General features: G+C 49.9%; 4 protein-coding genes across 5 annotated transcripts; 2 read left to right on the top strand and 2 right to left on the bottom strand.

The window, feature by feature from the left end:
* Window positions 1-85: 85 nt before the first annotated feature.
* BC939DRAFT_16087 (C2H2 type zinc-finger-domain-containing protein) lies at window positions 86-2028 on the top strand. The gene is made up of 3 exons (XM_051550287.1): window positions 86-303; window positions 421-576; window positions 675-2028. Exons 1-3 carry the CDS (start codon window positions 267-269, stop codon window positions 1913-1915), a joined length of 1434 nt encoding a protein of 477 aa, XP_051407254.1. The 5' UTR covers window positions 86-266; the 3' UTR covers window positions 1916-2028.
* A 129-nt stretch (window positions 2029-2157) lies between these two features.
* On the bottom strand, window positions 2158-4972 carry BC939DRAFT_466730 (aspartyl aminopeptidase). Its single transcript, XM_051557679.1, has 12 exons — window positions 4816-4972; window positions 4260-4544; window positions 4102-4175; window positions 3989-4015; window positions 3829-3897; window positions 3623-3739; window positions 3414-3535; window positions 3011-3324; window positions 2769-2921; window positions 2523-2676; window positions 2345-2430; window positions 2158-2254 (listed from the first exon to the last, which is right to left on the bottom strand). The coding sequence occupies exons 1-12, from the start codon at window positions 4816-4818 to the stop codon at window positions 2204-2206; spliced, it is 1455 nt and encodes a 484-aa protein (XP_051407253.1). The 5' UTR covers window positions 4819-4972; the 3' UTR covers window positions 2158-2203.
* A 24-nt stretch (window positions 4973-4996) lies between these two features.
* BC939DRAFT_16052 (glycosyltransferase family 39 protein) lies at window positions 4997-8091 on the bottom strand. Its single transcript, XM_051550283.1, has 8 exons — window positions 7907-8091; window positions 7532-7836; window positions 7294-7402; window positions 7112-7177; window positions 6724-7001; window positions 6041-6604; window positions 5611-5928; window positions 4997-5510 (listed from the first exon to the last, which is right to left on the bottom strand). The coding sequence occupies exons 1-8, from the start codon at window positions 7975-7977 to the stop codon at window positions 5113-5115; spliced, it is 2109 nt and encodes a 702-aa protein (XP_051407252.1). The 5' UTR covers window positions 7978-8091; the 3' UTR covers window positions 4997-5112.
* Window positions 8092-10901: 2810 nt separating this feature from the next.
* On the top strand, window positions 10902-16273 carry BC939DRAFT_16007. Of its 2 annotated transcripts, XM_051550278.1 has the most exons (5): window positions 10902-11277; window positions 12504-12582; window positions 12785-13081; window positions 13179-13439; window positions 13525-13606. In XM_051550278.1, the coding sequence occupies exons 1-4, from the start codon at window positions 11133-11135 to the stop codon at window positions 13339-13341; spliced, it is 684 nt and encodes a 227-aa protein (XP_051407251.1). In that variant the 5' UTR covers window positions 10902-11132; the 3' UTR covers window positions 13342-13439; window positions 13525-13606. The 2 variants fall into 2 exon arrangements, with proteins under 2 accessions (XP_051407251.1, XP_051407250.1); XM_051550277.1 differs by lacking the exons at window positions 10902-11277; window positions 12504-12582 and having other exon boundaries at window positions 12886-13076; window positions 13179-13258; window positions 13364-13439; window positions 13525-16273.
* The last annotated feature ends 111 nt before the right edge of the window (window positions 16274-16384 follow it).

The raw sequence follows: 16384 nt of genomic DNA, 5'->3' as shown, positions 1-16384 counted from the left end.
TACTTGTGGAAATAAAGTTTGCTGCGTCGCAGTCGCAGATTACTGCGGGGACGCAAGATGAGCAACGCGCCTGCAAAGCCGATCGCATGTCTCCCCCCATTAGTCATCCATAGAAGGATCATCAGCCGCTTATAAAAAACCTCACCCTTCTCCTCCTTCCTCATCCATTCCGCTCTCCCTCTCGCCATCGCATCTCCTTCCACTCTCGCAACCACTTCAGCAACCACTTCAGCAACCACAGCAGCTACAACGAAAGCGCCGCAACAATGTCTTACGCTGTCAATGCCCCCGTCGCCACTATCGGTAAGCAAGCGAATCTTCTCCCCGATGCCTTTCTGCCCATTCTCGGTAATACGTTTCCCACCATATATCTAACCAAACCCCTCACAAAATGATCTCTGTAACCCATTGTTACCATAGGTCAATCAACGACCTGCCTTGCCTGCGGGATCCGTCTCCCCTCACTCGAGACCCAGCAGATGCACCACAAATCCGATTGGCACACCTACAACTTGAAGCGCAAGATGGTCAATCTGCCCCCCGTTTCCTCTGAGGTCTTTGCCCAGTTAGTCACCGGTAAGCCCTTGTCTTCTCTACATCACCTCCTGAGCTGTCGAATACCGGTCCCGAATTGAAGACTAACACATCCTTTCGCTCTCGTCATGGAACAATAGCGACCCGCGAACAGGCAAACCCTGAAGAAGCCCCTCAGCCGGAATGTGTCCCCTGCGGCAAAAAGTACCTCTCCTTCCAGGCCTACGACAATCATCTAAACTCCAAGAAGCACAAGCAGACTGTCGTCACCTACGAAAAAAAGCAGCAGAAGGAGCAGAAGCAACAGAAACAGCAGGGGCAGGAACAAGAGCAGGCCCAGGAGCTGTCATCTTCAGAGGACGACACTTCAGCAACCAAATACACAGCAGCAACAGCACCAGAACAACTCGAACCCAGCGAAACTGTCTGCCTGTTTTGCTCACACAGGGCGGAAAATGCCACTCTCAACTACGAGCACATGCGATCCACCCATGGCTTCTTCCTCCCATCCTTCGAACGCCTCATCGATCTCCCCGGCATCCTCACCTACCTCGCCGAGAAACTCCTCGAGAACCTTGACTGTTTCTGGTGTACTCCCTCAGTCTTCTCCCAAAACCTCCGCCCCGATCAAGAGCTCCACGCCAGCTTCGCCTCCCTCACCGCCGTCCGTCGACACATGAACGACAAGGGACACTGCAAACTCGCCATGGATCACGGCGCTGAACGTGAATACGCCGACTTTTACCTCCCCCTCGCTGACTACGGTACCGATTACGATGATGATGACGAAACCCTCAAGGATTCGCTGGCTGATGATAGTACCACTCAAACGGCAGGTGAAACCCTGGATGAAGACCAAAAGCGTCTGAACTTGATTCTCCTGGACGAGCACGGCAACTGGATCCTCGACGACGGGAGCCCCGTCACCTCTGGAATCCATATCGATCCTGCCACCAACGAACTTGTCCTCAACAACCGCCGTCTCGCTCACAAGGACGCCGCTCGTCGTCAAAAGGTCGAATCTAGGACCGTCACCCTCACATCCCGCTCAAACCGTCGTCCCACCACCGACGTCAATGCCGATGCTAACACAGACGAGTCGGCAGCCGACGAGGAAGATCAGGACAAAGATACTGCATTGACGAACGATCCTCATCACCCAGATGCTCGTATCTCGAACGCCCTCCTGAAATCCCAGAACCAGCTCTCCGGATCGACCATGGCCGTGAGCACCGTGCAGATGCATCAGCTCGCTGTCAAGATCTCAAAGGCCCAGAACGTTGAATCGGATAAGCGTGCAAAAATGGCCATGAAAATGGGTCTCGGTCACAATTCTTCTGCTCGTCTTCGTTGCAACGTTGTTTTTGGCACTAAAGTATAGTGTACTTGGACTGAACAGCCACACTGCCCATGTCCATACTCTCTCTCTTTTTTCCTCTATACATGTACATTATGATTTGAATAAAATCTGCAAGGGTTCGCAGCAACATCCGTTTTTCCTGTACTCAATTATTCTTTTTTTCTCCCTCGCTTTATTGCGTTTAAAGAAAGCGGTGATCGAAACCTTTTACTTGTGCAAAAACCCTCTTGCTGAAAAAAAAAAAAAAAAAAAAAAAAAAAAAAGTGTACGGAAGGTATACGCCCTTGGTGATTCGTCCCGTCCGTTGACTTAATCAACCGTCAAGCGCGCATCGACACCAGGGAACTCCTCAAAGAAACCCTATAGAGCATGTAAAATAAAAACACATCAATCTATGGTCATGCCACAGAGAACTCGCCTAGAAGACCTCAAACACAAAATGACACTCACTTCAAACAGCTTGATGGCCAAGGCAACGTCCTCAGTGCCACAAACCTCGCGGCAAGAGTGCATGCTCAGCTGAGCATTTCCGACATCTATTTTTTTTTACCAGCGCATGCAAAAACAAGGGCATTAGTATTCCTCTGCAAACCTAAGCAAAGATGATGGCGAGAACAAGAAAACATACCAACAGTGCGGAGACCGAGCTTGGCAGAGAGCATGGGACCAATGGTTGAGCCGCAAGGGCTGTCGTTGCGGACGACAAACTCCTGCAGAGGCACAGAGTACTTCTTGGCGACCTCACGCAATACCACAGTCGTAGGCGCAGTCGTAGCATAGCGCTATAAGCAGATATTTTTACAAACAACATTAGCAACTTGTTCAAGATCTTTACAGTCACTCATCGCAACCTGTACAACTGTCTGAAACTTACCTGGTTGGCGTTGACCTTGACAACAACACCCTTGTGCATGTGAGGACGATGGCCATCATCGTGCTTCTCCGCATAGTTGGGATGGACAGCGTGGGCCATATCTGCGCTGATCAGATAACTCTTGGGCAAGGCCTCCAAGTAGGCAGTTGCGGTCTAAATCGCATTGAACAAAAAATATCGATTCGGTTAGTTCTATCAAGTATTTCGCAGAGAAAGCGCAGCACAATGATATCGCATCGTACATGGCTAGAGCTGGCATCGTTGTCGTAGGTCGCCAAGCTGAGACGCTCAAAAGTACTGGGGAGCAGGTTTGAGTCAGCACCGTGGGCGGTGTTGGATCCGACCTCTTCATTGTCAAAGAGCGAGACCAGTCGGATGTTGGGGTCGTTGGCCAACGAATCTGCGTTCTTCAAACTTTTGACCAATGCCTCGATGGAGCAGTACGACATCATCAAGTTGTCAAGGCGGCCAGAGAAGATGAACTCGTTGTAGGCACCTCCAATGGCCGAGGGCTGGGTGTCGTAAAGGCACAGCTCAAAATCCATGATTTTGTCGACTATTGGACCATATTCAGGCTTTTCGTGTTAGGATCCCTTATTTTCGTACCATGCAACGTTCGCTAAAATTTCAGTCGCAAAAACGTACCTGGGACATTCAGCTCCTTTGAAAGCAGGTGCATAAGGATTGGGTGGTGCTTCTCAGCAAGGGGGATGTCGCCATTGATCTCGGTGTCGGGCTTGAGAGCCTTTGCGGGCTCGCCAGTCAAGCTATTCATTTCGAACAAAAGGCGTGTGAATGACTATACCCAAGTATTCCTGAGATTCGCCTACGGTTTGGGAGTACAGGTAACCGACCTCTTGGTGACAGTCGAGATGATGGGAGTCAAGTGGGTTTCATTATTGAATTTGAATCCATCGGCGCTGGTAGAGCGGTCCAAATGGATAGCGAGGGTAGGGATGCGGAGGATAGGCCTAACAAGACATGTTTAAATATGATCAGTATGGGAACACTCGGACACACTTTATATTCAGGGCATTCTTCTCATCGTAAATAGATGTACCTGTCAATACGAGCCAGACGGCTCTCCAGCTTGCCACCATCAGTCTCAACAACAACACGACCAGCAACACTAAGGATAGGTAAGGCGAATGATAAGGGTTACCGGCGTCGGTTGCAGTTACTTTCTACCTAGTCTCCATACGTTCATTTGGTCTTCTTACCTCAAGTCGCGGTCGAACCAGGTGTGCCTAACGACATGAAAGGACAATGACATGGTCAATGATGACAAAGGCAAAGGAATGGCACCAGCATTGCCCTTATGGGCGACCCTTACCAAAGACCTCCTCCGTAGAGCTGAACGCCAACTTGGAGATATCCAAGCTTCTCCTTCTTGGAGACGGGCTTGACCTATAATTGCAAATTAATTTGATGAGATGGAATGACTAAATAGAAAACTCCTCTTCCGGATAAACCAGCTTCATGGATTCATACCTTCAAACAAGGCGAGTCCGTGTGGGCACCAATGGCCGAGAAACCGTTTCCGGGCTTGTATTTGCCTCCAACAGCAAAGGCAATGACCGCAGACTTGTTACGGGTGAAAAAGTACTTGCCATTGCGCTTGAGGATGCTGTTCCAGTTCTCCTTCTCTTTAATCTCCTGGAAGCCTGCCTTGCGCAGACGGATCACCGCCTGCTCCGTCGCGTGGAACGGCGACTGGGCCTGGTTCACAAAGTCGAGAAAGTCATTGGCCTCAACGGGGGCAGGATGGATTTCAGTCTACACGAAGAACAAGGCACAAGCAACGCGTGTTAGAAAAAGAATTAGTGGCAAGCAAAACAGGAACTGCAATTGCATTCCTCAATGTGATGGTAAAGGTGGAGGAGATGATTCCGGAGTAGGGTCTGATGGAGACCAGAGAAAAGGCCTCTTCCTGTCTTTTTTTATTTTTTTATTCGTGGCTCGTCTTGCGTACGTTCCACAGTGGGCGGGAGGTAACGAAGGTCCTCCTAAAGATCACACGCGCTGCCAGCAGTCGGCCGGCTATTACCATGGTTGCTGTATGTGTCGTGCTGCGGGATGGGTTAGAAGAGTAAAGAAGAGGTTGAAGGAGAAAAAGAAATGGTTTCCTTTCTGAGAAAAGTACCCCCAAAGTCTATTGGCCTGCTGGATGTGGTGCGTGGGAATCATGGGAGCCTTGGCGTTCGTCAGAACCTAAACAATAGGCCGTCCATTAATGGCGTCTTTATATCCCATGTTCAGGTACGAAGGCACTCACTATACTTTATTGATGCATGAGGGCGACGACAATGGTGATATCGACAGCAAGAAATATGAGGAGACGACTCTACTTGGCAAAGTGAAACTCCCATTGCGGAAGCAGCTTACGGCGAGCAAGTGCAGGGACATCCAACGCGCTCGTGCCATACGACAGCGGCGCAAAGTACAAGAACGACCCCAAATGGATTGCTGCCAGCACTGCTGCGCTGATATACGCTAGTGCCGGTACCACCGCCCGCTGCAGCCGACGTGGACGCACCTCGGGACCGGGCTCTGAGATCGGTCCGTCCACGCCCTCGGTAAACATGAACGCATGCACCGCTGCCAGAATTATGTACGAGAATACCTGCGCCGGCATGTAGTGGTGCAAGAACAGGGCGCGTCCCATTAAGAAGAATGGGAAGTAGTGCAATGCCCAGCCTACAAAGAAGAAACCTGTCGCATAATAGAAACGCTTTTGGACGCCTAGAATCATCAAGAACAAACTTGTTAGCAATTATTTCCAACTCATACTTCGGCACGCTGTAGCAAATCAACAAATTCGGGGAAGGAAAGACTTCCTTACCCTGGTCGAGCGGATAGAAACCACGACGACGGCTCAAAATATCAGCGCCGGCAACACCGACAATGACTGCAAGTGATCCGGCAGCAATCCACATGCCCAGAGGATTTCCGAGAAGATAGATCTGTTTGCGAGTAGAGTCCTGAGTCCAGAAAGAAATGCCCTTGGTCAAGAAGGGCCACTCAATGGGTTGGCTTTGATAAGGGTGCTTTCCTGTTAGTCCAGCGTTGTGCGAGAACATCTTTCCTTGGAGTTCTATAAACTTGAGGAAAAAAGAGCGCTTCTTCACAGGCTTGACCTCTTCCGCTTGAACTTCCGCCGCTATTTGTTCAAAAAATCGAATTCGGACGCCACCAACATTGGACGTGGTTATTAAGTGCAGATAACATATGGTAACATTTGGAAGATATGAAAACTGACAAATAGTTCTTACGGTCGGTTCCTTCGATGTTATCAGACCACCAAAGGGTCGACTTCTGTATAATATTCTTGTTGCCATTGACCTCCTGTTGCTCAAAGCCCCAGTCGGGGAGCTTTTGCGAATGAGTCCAAATAGCGACCTTGGTGTCCACATGGATCAGCTTGAAGGTGCTGGCCATAGTGCGCAACTTGTTTCCGCCACTCTCGAGCATGATCTGAAAGGTCGTTTCATTGTAACGAGAGCCATCTTCCTCAGTAGAGTATGTCGTGATCTCCTCATTAGTCGTCATGGTAGGTGAGGCAACATCGTGGGCCAAGAGCCATGAGGACGTCGTGACGTGCAAGAGGCGAATCACATCCTTGTGCTTGACTTCCTGACCAGTTTTCGAGTCGTTGGGATCGCCACTGGCAACATGCCAAACATTGTTGGGGTCCGCATGGGCATATCCGGTGACTTGCTGGCCTGCGCTGCTAATACGTCCATCGTCATATACCCTTGGATAGTTGTGGGGATGAGAGTGAAGGTAAACGGCTGTATCCTTGTGTCGAATAGTGATGTTGTCGCCATACTTAATGACTGGTGGTACAGGGAACAAATACCATGGATAAAAGGAAGTCGTTAGCACGTTCTTAATAACATAGATTGGCAAGAAAATACGCTTTTAAGTATTATTCATGCGTAGAACGTAAACTTACAGAGACCATCCGCCATGGTGTTGCCCAGGAGGGTCTCTTGGAATTCGGTGCTCATAAAATCGTCACCAGGGCCACTGCGAGTAAGGACTGCAAAGTGAACATAAAACCAGAATAAGTAGATGACCGCAGGGAGTACAATCAATCCCAGGGCGCGGGCCCAGAAGTGGTTCATGAATTCCTGCATGGTCAGTCGTCGGCGAATATCCAGGAGCACCCACAGGTCCCATACGACCGCGACCCCAACTGTAGCCACTGTAAAGAGTCCAACCATTTTGACACTACATATGACAATCGATATGGGCAGATAGTTAATAGCCATTCACGTACTGCCATCGCTGCCTTGCTGAACAACGACATGTAACACGCATTGTATGTTACGATATGATACCTGGTTGTCAAAGCAATAGACACACCGGTGGCAAGTAGCCAGGCCCACCAACGAGCCGAGAACGGACTATTCAAGATGAAGAAGTTAGTTAAGGTTAATACAGCGATAAAATGAGGGCTCACAGCGGCCAAAGTGATGCCTCATGTCATGAACCATGGCAATACGCTTCCTGCTGCGCTTACTTGTTCCTGGTCTTGTAGAACCTGACATAGCTGTAGATGGAGCACACCATGAAGAAGACGAGCATTGAATCCAGCAAGATCAGACGTGTCTGGGTGACCAGCATGTTGTCTGCAGACAAAAGACAAGAGATCAAATATATGATAAGAGATACGCCATCGTTTGGTTAGAGTTATGAACAACAAAGTAAACAAGTCAAGATCGATAATGCAGGGTCCGAAGCGATATCCTGTACCGTACCAAAGGTAATGAAAAAGCCAGCCAGGGCACAGGTTATAACGGGATACCCAGCCTCACGCATGGTCATATAGACAATAGGCACAGTCATGGCGCCGAGGAATGCTGGCAGTGCGCGAAGTCCGATGTAGGGTACATTGTTGGTGATGTAGTTGTCTCCGATGTTCTCAAAGAGAAAGTGTCCATCGTAGCCGATAAAATAGCCCATGGCGCCCAGCATCATCTTTGCCAGAGGTGGGTGGACATCGAAGAAGTAGGTGCCGCGGATGTAGTATGACGCGAACTTGCCAAAGTGAACCTCGTCGAACCTATCAGATACTAGAAGTTAAATACTCGGTTGCAATTGAGATCAAGTGGACTGAAGCAGACGTCACTTACACGACCTCATCAGGCTCGTTGATCTTGTAGAAGCGTGTGCAGAGAGCCACAATAGTCAATATAGCCAACATTGCCAACGACGTCCTCTGTTCCGCCGGAGTGTATACGGATGTGATTACCTATGGTGACATTGCACAGGGACATGGCCTAATCAGCTGGATATTCCTGTGGGGATCAATTGATACCGCAAAATGTGCCTCCAAGACGGTCCATACTTCCTTGATCTCATCGTTGTCGTCAGCTCGTTTGTCGAGATTAGCAAGCTTTGTTTGTGCTGATGTCCGCTGGCGGAGCGTGTTCTCAGAGGAACCCTCCACTAAAAAGAGTTTCGAAGAGAGTAGGAAGGTGGTGAGTCAGTCTCGAGGGCGTGCAAAAATGACAGTAGCCTGTACGCGTCTTTGATTTCGAATGGGGAGGGAGGAAGAAGGAGGGGTTGATCCGTACTGCTTGAGTCTCTTTGAGGGAAGTATGCCGAACTGGCAAAAGGGTGGAGAAGTGTTAAGAGAAAGAGGATGAGGAATGTAATGCACGATGGTGCGAGATGATGAGTGGTAATCTTCCTCCTCTGGGCTCTGCAACAGCCCTCAGGCACAATGAGAAAAAGAGCAATGGAAATCCATGAGGCAATATATCATCACGTGTAGCCAATCCTAGGACGCATCCACGTCGCGTACCTTGTTCTTTCCACACTGGGCAATGCAGCCTGTGGCACGCCTGTACGCCTGGGGGGGATCTGGCGTTAATAAAAAATAAAGTACTTTGTTCTTTCCACACAACAAGTGGAACTCTCATCCAGAAGAGGTGGCTAAATAGGTCGAATGCTACTATATGGCACCGGGCGGTATGATGATAGCCTGCATGAGCGCTGATATGCACACCTCAGTCGATAAGAAGCCGGAGAGGAAATGAGATGGGCAAGCGGGAGGCATGTTCTGGAGATCCCTTAATGGATCATAAAAGGGTTGGTTTATGATGGCAAATTCATCGTTGCGGTGTAGTTTAGGAGCAGACCCTGTCGTGTGGAGGCGCACTTGGATTAGTCAAGGTAATAAAGAGTAGAGACAGGATCCTGTGCTATTCATTCTTCTATCGACATCCACGCTTTTCAACACTTTGTGAGTCGCCTTCGTCCGCAGATCGACTGTACTCTCTTGGTCTCTTCGAGACTCTCATCTTTCCCGCCTGACGAATGATTAGTGTATTGTGTATTACGCCTACGTGTTCTAGCTAATAGCTGCATTACATTGTTTTCATTAATGCATTAAAGACTCTTAGTGCGTTCTTTTTCGAGCCCATGAACAATCCGTTTGTGTAGTGCTAGACTATTGGATGTGGACGCTGCTAATGGCTAGTAGAAAAGGCCGAGTCCTGTAGACAGTGGATACAGGTGAAAGTGCGGATTAGTAGCCGGGATACACTGTTCGCCTGTTGTCGCTGTTGTTCGAAATGGTTTTATAAGGGGATGGGATGCGATTTCTTTTTATGCTGAAGCGTCTCAGTCTCCCCGGGAAATCGGGCGGCATCTCCCGCAAAGGGAAAAACGCCCGACACAGTGGAATAGGCTGTGACAGTGCGTAAGCGAACAAAAGAATCCACAGCAATTATGAAGCGCCTTCCCCGCACAAAGAATAGGCCTGTCTGTCTTCTCTGATGCACCTGGTCCATCTTTCCCCATCCAATCCCCAGTCCCCAGTCCCCATGGCATGCTTCCGTCATGGCTGGCATACGATTCGCGGTTCGCAGCAGTTGTCAATTGCGGGATGAGTAGAATGTGCATGGCTTGCGTATTTTCTTTCGATGTATCAGAGTACGAAGAGGAGATCGCGCCGATCTTTTTTAGGTCAATCCGCTCATGATGCAGACTATGACCGAACCCATAATTAATTTGTGAAGAGAAATGAGAAGGGAGGAGAAGGGAGGAGAAATGAACTAGCCGGCTCTGATTCCATGAAGCGCTTCTGCGCCCCAATCCCTTTTTCTTCTTTGCTTCTGCCCCCTTAATCCCCCCTATCTCTTCGTTTTGTCTCTGCATGTAGGATGTATGGTGGAGTAAAGCACGAAGTCTGAGGCTATGTGGCAGTGATACGCCACAGTTGCCCCACACCCATGCTCCCAGGCCTCGGATGCAGATAGATGACCTCTTGGAGATATTCATGGACCATGCGCTCCAAATTCTGGTAAATCCATCCCGATAGATCTATGCAGAGAAGGTGATATTCATTCTCCACGCAAGTCCACGTCCATGTACAGTACACATCTGGCCGTGCTATCCCATGCTATGCGATTGGATGGAATTACTGGCTTGTTCTTCAGGTGCCATAAAAATGGCCAATGTGTCCATCCAACCATCAGACCGTCCATGCATTTATGAGCGGGTGTTTGTTATGCCATGCCAGTGTGTGCTGGCGCATGTACCTTCCATGTCCTTTTTCAAACACCCAGTGTGCGCGCGGGGTGTAGGGGCTACTTTGTATGTACCTGTACATGCGTATGGCTGTATGCATGCTCCTAGTCTGGAGAGAGCAGCAAAAAAGAGATGATTAGTCCCAATGTCCACGCACTGTGGAAATTAGTCCGTAGACCAGAAAATAGGACCCACTCTCTCGGTTCCTCCTCGATCCCAATACGATCCCCTGCCCTTTCTTTCCTTCACTCTCCCTCTCATTATCTCCCTCTCACTATCTCTTCCCTCTACCCCCACCTCTCTCTCTCTCGCTCTCTCTTCCAATTGAATACCATGTCCCCGACATACCTAATTGCATAACCACCGTTGCTCCCCCCCTCCACATCCCCTCTCGCTCTTAAAGACGACTTAGAGAGAAGAAAAAAAAAAAAGAAAAAAAGCACACATCCTCGACAAACAGAATCCCATTCTTTCCATCCACTCCTTCCTTGGATTCCAACCGATTCAACCAATTCAACCAATTCATCTCATCCTCTCTTGCTTCCTCCGCTCCTCTGTCGCTTCCCCTCATTGACCTTGGCCCTCGACCTCGACATTCGCCCTATACGACAATAACCACGTCTTTATCAAAGAAAAAAAGAACAGTCAACACCACAGTGGCCCTCACCCCCTGCACAATCCCACATGCCGGCCTCGGATGAGCTCCCATCCTACCAGTTCACCCCCGTGTGTCAACGAGTACATCCAGAACAGCGGGCAAACGTGTAAGACCTCCCATTCCCACTTTTGACTCTTGACCCTTAACCCTGTACACCCCACCATATGGACCCCAGGGTCTGCATCGAGATCGACCTTCCTAACATCAGCACTCTTCTCCTCCATAACTTTTCTTCGCTTTTCAGCACCTATGAACTGATCCTCCGGCAGCAACCCAAGCAATCGCGCATGTGTGGTGTGGGCGAAAAAGGCAAGTCGATTTCAATCACTTGGAAAAAAAACCGGGAGATACGGGTGTCCTTCCCTCCCTCTGCGAGCTAGCACCAGCGCTGGTACCAGCGTCAATGCCAATGCCAGCGACATCATCATCCACAACAAGCAATTATATCGTTCTCGGTGTGGCATGCCTCGTTTTAAAGCCAATTACCACTGTCGGCGTAATCTTATTCATCTTACTTCCTGCCAATTGCTACTTCCTCTCTCCAACGCATTTTTCTGGGTTGCCTTTCATCCTGCTATGCCAACATTCTCCATGCACTGTCAGTACATGTGGTGTCCAAAAACAGACGAGGCTGCCGAACCTACTTTTTCAGGTTTTGTTTCTATGCTTCAAAAAAGAGGTGCTCTCATCCCAGATCGCAGATAACGTTCCGCCCTAGTGTCATACTTTGCAGACTTCCCAGCGAATGAGGGGAAAACCTATCTGAACCAAACCCTCGGATCAGTCCTCCACCTTTACACATTCATTCAAGGGAACAATTTCTTTTAAAGATTATTGTGTCCATCCTCGTTCTTCGCTCCCCCTCATGTTCCATTCTTTTGGTCATCCAGTTTTGGGTTGTCGCGCACCCCATGTGGCCGTAAATGCATCGGGTTATTTGTTTCTTGTCGCCCTTTGCACGTCTGATTGACCGACCGGGAAGGAGGGCATCATTCGTATACCATCCAAAGCAATTCCAAGCGTGCCCCTGCACCACACAGCACACGTCCTGCATTCGTTGGCTCTCAGGTCCTTCGTCCTGATACCATCCGTACAGGCAGGTTGCTGCGCGAGCAGGGGGATGCTGGTGCCGAAACGCTGGGTTATTGCGCGCTTCGCTAGTGATAGTGTGCAAAATGAGAGCCCTTTTTTTTTTTTACCCACACCAATTGAGCGCTGCCGCCGTTATTTGCTTCTGCTGTTCTCTTGTGCTCTGTTGTTGCCTTTTGTTGTCCGCTTGTCTCCTGTTTCTTGTTTCTCATTGTTGTCAATGATGTGAGTGGGTCGTTGATCTTGTTTGCACTGTGTTGTTTGGAGATGAAAGGCAGTTGTTGTCGCGGCATTCTTTTTTCTGCCTCCATTTTCTTCGTACATGTTATATATGTTGTACATATCTGGGTTTCCCGATCAGCAGCCCTCTCACTAATCGCATCATCCTGTGCTCGCTTGTTCTACTATGGATAACCACGAATAAACATACACACACAAACAAACAGCCGATCGACGACCAATTGACCCACCCCCAATTGTCCAGTTAATTGTCAAGGCCCCTCCCTCAAGTGGTGGCAGTAAGAGGTAAGGACAGACACATCGCATCCGCTTTGTACTGTCTTCTTTGCTGTGCACGCAATCAAATGGCAGTACACTCTGTGTCGCGCCAATGGGCAGATACCGTTAAGCGAATAATAGGGTGCACAGCAGTCGTCGATCCTATTGCTGATCAAAGACTATCTTTTTTGCCGCCAATTTATCGTCCTTCCTTCATTGGGCATTGCAGCAATGGCGCATTCACCTCATATTTGCAGAACCCCTATTACTTCATGCATGCTTCCCTGGTGGAGAAAGACACGCGTGAGGATGTGCTTCTGATCAAGGACACTCGGTCCAAGGAGGACATGCAACTCTTCAAGGACAACAGGACCAAGGCCACCACAGGGTCCTCAGTGTCCTCGCTCTATCCCCTCAAAGACTTTGAGGACGGCGGCACAGAGTCCGGCTTCTTTGTCTTTCCAGATCTCTCTGTGCGGATGGAGGGGACCTATCGCCTCAAGTTCTGTCTCTACGAGATGGTCGGGTAAGCATCATCGATAGACCCCATTCAATAATAATGCTAACTTGCATTCCTTCTGACTCTCAAATGGTGATTCTTTTGTGTTTTAAAACGTACACAGAAAGGACGTGCATTTCTGTGCGTTTGTGATCTCTGATCCACTGGTCGTCTATTCTGCGAAAAAGTTCCCTGGCATGGAAGGTACCTACCATTCCAGTTTTCAATGTGAAGGCTATATCTACGCAGCATATTGTTATAGATATTATTTTATGTTTACAACATGAGTACAACATTACCTCATAATAGAATCGACGCAGCTGTCCCAATACTTTGCAGAGCAGGGTTTGAAGATCAGGATACGAAAAGAAGTTCGGCCGAAAAAGTAAGTATCTTTTGCTTTTTTGTCCAGTGTGTGCCCATTTCTCTAAAGCATCTAGCTAACAATATGACAAAAAAAAATCGTCAAGGAGGAGCCGGGGTGAATATTTGACCGTACCAACGTCACAGAGTCCTACAGAGTCGCAACAGAGAGATGCCGCTGAGCTGCCCGAGTCGCAGGATGATGAGGAGAAGTCAACAGCCGCGACAGGCGCACCTCAAACATCAAAGCGTCGCGCCTCAGGGATCAGAACCATCGAGTTCAGACGCGAGAAAAATGCAGCGCTCGGGAACAAGTCGGAGCATCCAGCCAGTCAAGACACTAGAGGTGGACAGTGGGGAGGAAGCCAGATGCAGGAACGTGCTGACTATCAAGACAGATCAAGACCAGTTCCTGGGGCATACGGTCAGCAGCAACCGCATCATGGACATTTTGAGGGCAACTCGAACGCTTCTCGTCGCTTTTCCGCTGCCAACAGGGCTGCAGAGGGCGTATCCCATATGGATTTGAATGCAAAACCAAGCAGTACCAGCACGCGCCCAGATCAACGAGCGGATTTGTACCGCGGCAGGGGGCAGGACCAGCTTACAGCAGTACAGGAGCACGGAATTCCCAATCCACATCTGTCACGACATGGCCCTACTATCCAGTATTATGGCCCTCCAACCGCGTCAAGACCCTCGATTGAAGGACAACAAATCGACCAAAGGACGGTAGATTCATTACCTAGGGCAGGGCCGACCTATAATGGCCCTTTTGAGGATGAGGCCGCGGTTGGGACCACACATCGACGTCATTATCCAAATCCCGCACCAGAGTACCAGGATGGCTCAAGGCGCCCAAGTGCTGCTGGAGTTCGTCGCGTGTCTTTCCCGGAGACGCCTGCAGCATATAGTCCTCGAGGGATGGTAGCTGCCCAGGGACATGTAAGAGATCACCCGATAGGACCACCATATCAGGCAGACGAGCACTCACGAGTTCCTCAGAGCCAGCCTTTGATCTCAAGAGCAACACCCTCAGAAAAGAAGTACGCGTATCCACGTCAGGGGTATACTGTTCAGACTACCCAGAAACCAATGGACTATAATGCACCGGCCTCGTATCTTGAAGATCACCATCGCGGAAGTGTATCATCCAACGCATTTGATCGGCCTGACTATGTGCCGCGGTCTCAGGTGGAGGATCCGTCTCAGCATGCGGTGGCGTTTCCCGCAAATACTCAGCCGCCGCCGTATCCGCCACACCCTGCACGAGAACATCTGTTCCAGAACGGCCATCCATACCCCGGCCAGCAAAGGCCTGCACCACAAAGACCAAGGCGGTCGTCTGAGTACGAGTCCTTCCCAGGGTTCCAGCAGCAGTCGGCATCGCATCTGCCCTATCCTGCACACTCTCATCCACTTCCTCCGCAGTCTCGAGGAAAATACCCTGCGTCAGATGGGTTGACTATCTCGCAAGCGGGTCCTGAGAGCAACCATGCGCCCAACCACACGCTCAGTGAGGAGGCAGTGTCTTCTCATGGTCGATATGCAACGTACGGACACCCACCGTATCCTGGATCCACACCTACGCTAGCATCGGTGCCAGCGGGACATGCACATCGCGATGCCGCTGGGGGTCCTCTCAGAGAATCGTTATCGACTTCAGCACCGCAAGCTCACGACCACCGATTGCAATCTATGCCCCAGCTTGCGCTTGGGCCATCTCTGCCTCCCAAGACGCATGGACATTCACCGGTCGAGAGCGCCTTTCATCGAGAGCGCGAGGGTGAGAAGGTGACACTCCATTTGGATCAAGAGTTTTCTGGATATCCTCCATATCATAGTCAGGATGGCGCCTCTTTGCCAGTCTCAGGATCTGAGGCAAGTGGACATTATGTAAGAGGCAGTTCATCTGTGCCCGCATATACAAACCATCCCCGGGGCCCTGTGTTGGGCATGGGACAAGGCACAGCTTCCCGATCGGGATCACTGGACTATGGCCACGAAAATCGGTCTTCGTACGGACATGGCCGTTCGATCTCGTCGTCCGGTATCCCTAGACCTCCTTATTCATTGAGTACGGCAGCTATGCCTCTTGGCCATACGTCTGGACCTGGTCCGCAGTCGAGTAGTCCTCCGGTTGCAGTCTTCAGAGCAGGTCAAGGCAGGAAACAAGGACAGTACGAGAATTACGATATTACACAAGGGTCCCACTACACGACTGCTCAGAGCAATGTCCCAAATAGCTCTGGACCTGACTCGTATGGGGTACATGGTAGCCGAAGGACACAGAGCCATGAGTATGTACATCCTGCAGGGCCAGGACCAGTGCCGGGAGAACCAGGAGGGTCAGGAGGACATGGAGCCTCTTCATCTCATACGCAGGCGCATCCGGATTCTGTTGATCAGTCCAAACCGCAGCAACAACAACATCAACACTATCAATCGCAGTATCATCATCAGCAGCAGCAGCAAGCGTACCATGCTCAACAACGTTATGCACAACCGCAATACCAGCACCATCCAGAACCTATGACACAGACACTTGGTCCTGCTTCATCGCATCAACAGACAGACCCATTCCCGCATGCACAGGCCCACTCACAAGTACACGAACATGGACCATCACCACTGTATGCCCCACAACAGCAGTCGCTTGGCTCGCATGGCTACAACTATGGACCGTCATCATCAATCGTGACGCAAAGTGGGGAGGCCATCCGTGGACGGTCTTAGACCCGAACCTTGTACCCTGTTGAATGATGTCTTTGCAAGTGTGTAAGATAGCGTTATTAAAAATAAACGAGCATGGACATGAGCGCAGGGTTTATTTTGCATGCAAGCTGCACAAAATCTCTATTCCTAGTCTTGATTTAGTCCGGAGGTTTTTTTGTGAGCGCTCGACATTCGACGACGGACATGCGTGTGTTGTATGGGCGTGACATATCCTCTTCACGCTGTGTGGGC

This window comes from Gamsiella multidivaricata (assembly GCF_025024155.1).
Source record: "Gamsiella multidivaricata strain RSA 2152 chromosome Unknown BC939scaffold_100, whole genome shotgun sequence".
NCBI lineage: Eukaryota > Fungi > Mortierellomycota > Mortierellomycetes > Mortierellales > Mortierellaceae > Gamsiella > Gamsiella multidivaricata.
The sequence above is the reverse complement of the archived record's forward strand: the minus strand, read 5'-3'. Positions and strand labels throughout refer to the sequence as shown.